At 64.7% G+C, this 2,855-nt stretch overlaps 1 protein-coding gene across 1 annotated transcript in view; it reads right to left on the reverse strand.

Moving 5' to 3' along the window:
• Positions 1–494: 494 nt before the first annotated feature.
• The window catches only part of LOC103250097 (mucin-2-like), a gene marked incomplete at both ends in the record, with an annotated part of 5,150 nt that continues 2,789 nt past the window's right edge, over positions 495–2,855 (reverse strand). Inside the window, 6 exons of the mRNA XM_021707853.1 lie at positions 495–526; positions 647–747; positions 893–962; positions 1,334–1,512; positions 2,104–2,332; positions 2,570–2,753. Of these exons, the coding sequence (XP_021563528.1) occupies positions 495–526; positions 647–747; positions 893–962; positions 1,334–1,512; positions 2,104–2,332; positions 2,570–2,753 (795 nt within the window). The remainder of the gene's footprint in view (positions 527–646; positions 748–892; positions 963–1,333; positions 1,513–2,103; positions 2,333–2,569; positions 2,754–2,855) is intronic.

Here is a 2,855-nt window from a genome sequence, read left to right on the forward strand (position 1 = left end):
GGAGGACGGAAGATGGAGGGACAGATGGATAGAGAACGATAGAGAATGGATGGCTGGATGGGTAGATGGACAGATGGACGGATGGACGGGTGGGTGGGTGGATGAGTGGAGGCTAAATGGATGGATAGATGGACAGAGACTTAATGAACGGGTGGAGATAGGTGGACAGGATGGATGGATGGATGGCTGTACAGATAGACGGGTGGGTGGGTGGCGGATGGATGGATGGACGGATGGATGGGTAGATGAACAGATGGGTGGAGGTACAGATAGACAGGTGGGTGGGCGGATGCACGGACGGCGGATGGGGAGGTGGATGGGTGGGCACATGGGCGCATGGGCGGACGGGGAGGTGAACGTCCTTCCGCCTCAGCCCTCTGGGACCCACATGACTCATTATTCAGTCTTGGAGGCTCCCAGGCTTCGTGTTCACCCCTCACCCCCCACTCAGAGTTTATGGGGAAATTCCCCCAGCACCAAGGAGAAGGGCCTACCTTTCTGGGCACGTTGTCTGGCCCCACACAGCCTAGGGAGAGGGAGAAAACACGTCCCATTAGCAGAATCCTTGTGGTGCAGGGACTGGGTCAGCCCCGTGGCCCCAGCCTCGGACACCCGGGAGGAGGCAGGAAGTGAGCAGGTGGCATACCGCACATCTCCACGCAGACGTCAAAGCCGGGGGCATAGTTTATGGTGCCCTTGGGACAGAAGCAGCCTTCCACCAGGCCTGTGGAGTTCTGCTGGGAAGAGCTGGGGGCGGGAGGGCGTCGTCAGGCGTTTGGGCAGGGCTGGGAGCTGCAGGACTGGGGAGCGGGCACGCGGGACTCCCACACCCAGAAAATATTGTCCTGCCAGGGGGTAAGCCCATGGTCCCGGTGGCCCTCAGGTGACAGACCTGGACTTGCAAGTGGGCTCTTCTGCGGGGCCACAGGCTTGGTACTCCTTGTGAGCTGGGCACTGCACCGCTGTGGGACAGGTCAGAGGGCCAAGTCAGGAGGAAAGTTCAGGCCTCCAAGTAAGAGCGCTGCCGTCCCCGTGCAAGACCCCACACACTGGTGGAGGGACCACTGCCCGGTACAGTCAGCCTCAGCCCTGTGTGTGTTCCTAGCTGGGTGGTGGGTGCCTGGCCGTGATGGCAAGGCTGGTGGGACTCCCGGTACCCCAGCTCCTCTGACCTGTCCTCCTTCCCCACCCAGGGTCTCACGCCCACTGCCCCTGCCTGCCTGGCCGTGGCCCACCCACCCCCAGCTTCAGGTTGGGCAAAGCCCCTGGCAGAGGCTAGAGCCCCATGTCTGGTTGGCAGGCCCCACATGGAGGGCAGGCAGGCGGCACTTACAGCAGGCCCCGCGTGTGTGGTTCCTCCAGTCGATGCAGACGCCCTGGTGGGAACAGAGGGCTGCGTAGGTCTGCAGACTGGCGCACTCCAGGCCCTCACCGGGCACGAAGCAGCTGTCAAACACGCAGGCGTCGTAGTAGTGCTGTGGGGGCACGAGGGCGTGACACTGGGCGAACAGGCTGTGGGGAGAGGCTGGGTCACGCTCCGGCCGGTGCCCACGGGCTGAGTCACATGGCACCTGCCTCCCACGCCCCACTACCCGGCGCCTCCACCAGGCTACCCTCCTGGAGCCTGGCCCGGCCTGCACCCGCCAGAGAGGTCCTGCGCTGACAGCCGTGCACAGGAACGGCGGCCAGTGGGGAATAAGAGAGCACTGCGGTCCATGGAGACAGAAGCCGGTCATCAGGTCCAGGATGTCCCTCGGCCGCCCCGGCTGAAGCCACTCACCTGGACCCCAGGGACGGGAGCAGGCTCCCCACAGCTGCAGCTTTGGAAGCCCCCTCTCTGCCGTGCCCACCCCGAGTGCGAGCTCTGTCCCAGGCAACTGTTCTACCCCAGCTTCGGGCTCAGCCAAGCTGCCCCATCAGGAGGCTGGAGAGGTCTGAGAGGTCTAGAAAGGCACGCGGTGGAGGGGGCTTGCCTAGGCCCTCAGTGGCTTAGCGCCTGTCTGTGGAGCCTGATCTCCTCCCTGTTAACGTGGCAGACACAGAGGCCAGGCAGCTTCCAGAGGCCCTGAGCCCCTAGTGTCCACAGCTGCCTAGAGCGGTCACCTGTCTTTGATGAGCTGGCAGAGACGAGACGCTGTGCAGTTTTTAGGTGGGGTGGGTCTGCCAGCCCCTGGGGTCGTGATGGTCGGGCGCTTGGTCGTAGAGCTGCCTTGAGGACAGTGTGGCTTGGATGGGTCATTCACCACCCAGTCGTCAGCCGCAATCTCGCAGTCAGAGATGACCTCCTCACTGGGCAGGACGCAGTCATCCGCAGTGTTGTTGGTACAGGTGCCTGCGTCAGTGAGAGGCCGCGTCACACGAGCACCGGGCCACCCGCCGACGGGCAAGGCCCTCCTTCCTCCCACCCAGGCCCCCCGGGACCCGCTGCCCAGGCCAAGGGTAGAGGCCAAGCCAGGCCGCCCATGGACAGGCAAGTCTGGGACGTGGCCACGCGGCCCCAGCAGTGGGTGGGAAGCTCCTAGCTGGGCCCCCGGCACGCCCAGCCGGCCTCGGCCCTCCTGGGACCCACCGCACTGGCCCTTGGTGTTGTTGCCAAACAAGCGATAGGGCAGCCGGACGGAGAAGGACAGCCCGTTGTAGGAGACGAGGGCGCCCAGCTCGGGGATGTCCACCATGTAGTTGATGCCCGACTGGTACACCTGCAGCCCATACTTCTTGTAGGGCAGCGCCACCGCCTGCCCGTTCACCTGCACCTGCAGGAGATGCCCGGGTCAGGGAGCCCGGGGGAGCTGGAGGCCGTCCGGCCCGGAGGCTGCCCCGCCCTGTCTCTGCGGGCATCCCGGACTGACGCGACG

The sequence above is a fragment of the Carlito syrichta genome, unplaced genomic scaffold (assembly GCF_000164805.1).
Source record: "Carlito syrichta isolate Samal-C Ts95f unplaced genomic scaffold, Tarsius_syrichta-2.0.1 Scaffold126506, whole genome shotgun sequence".
NCBI classification, from domain to species: Eukaryota; Metazoa; Chordata; class Mammalia; order Primates; family Tarsiidae; genus Carlito; species Carlito syrichta.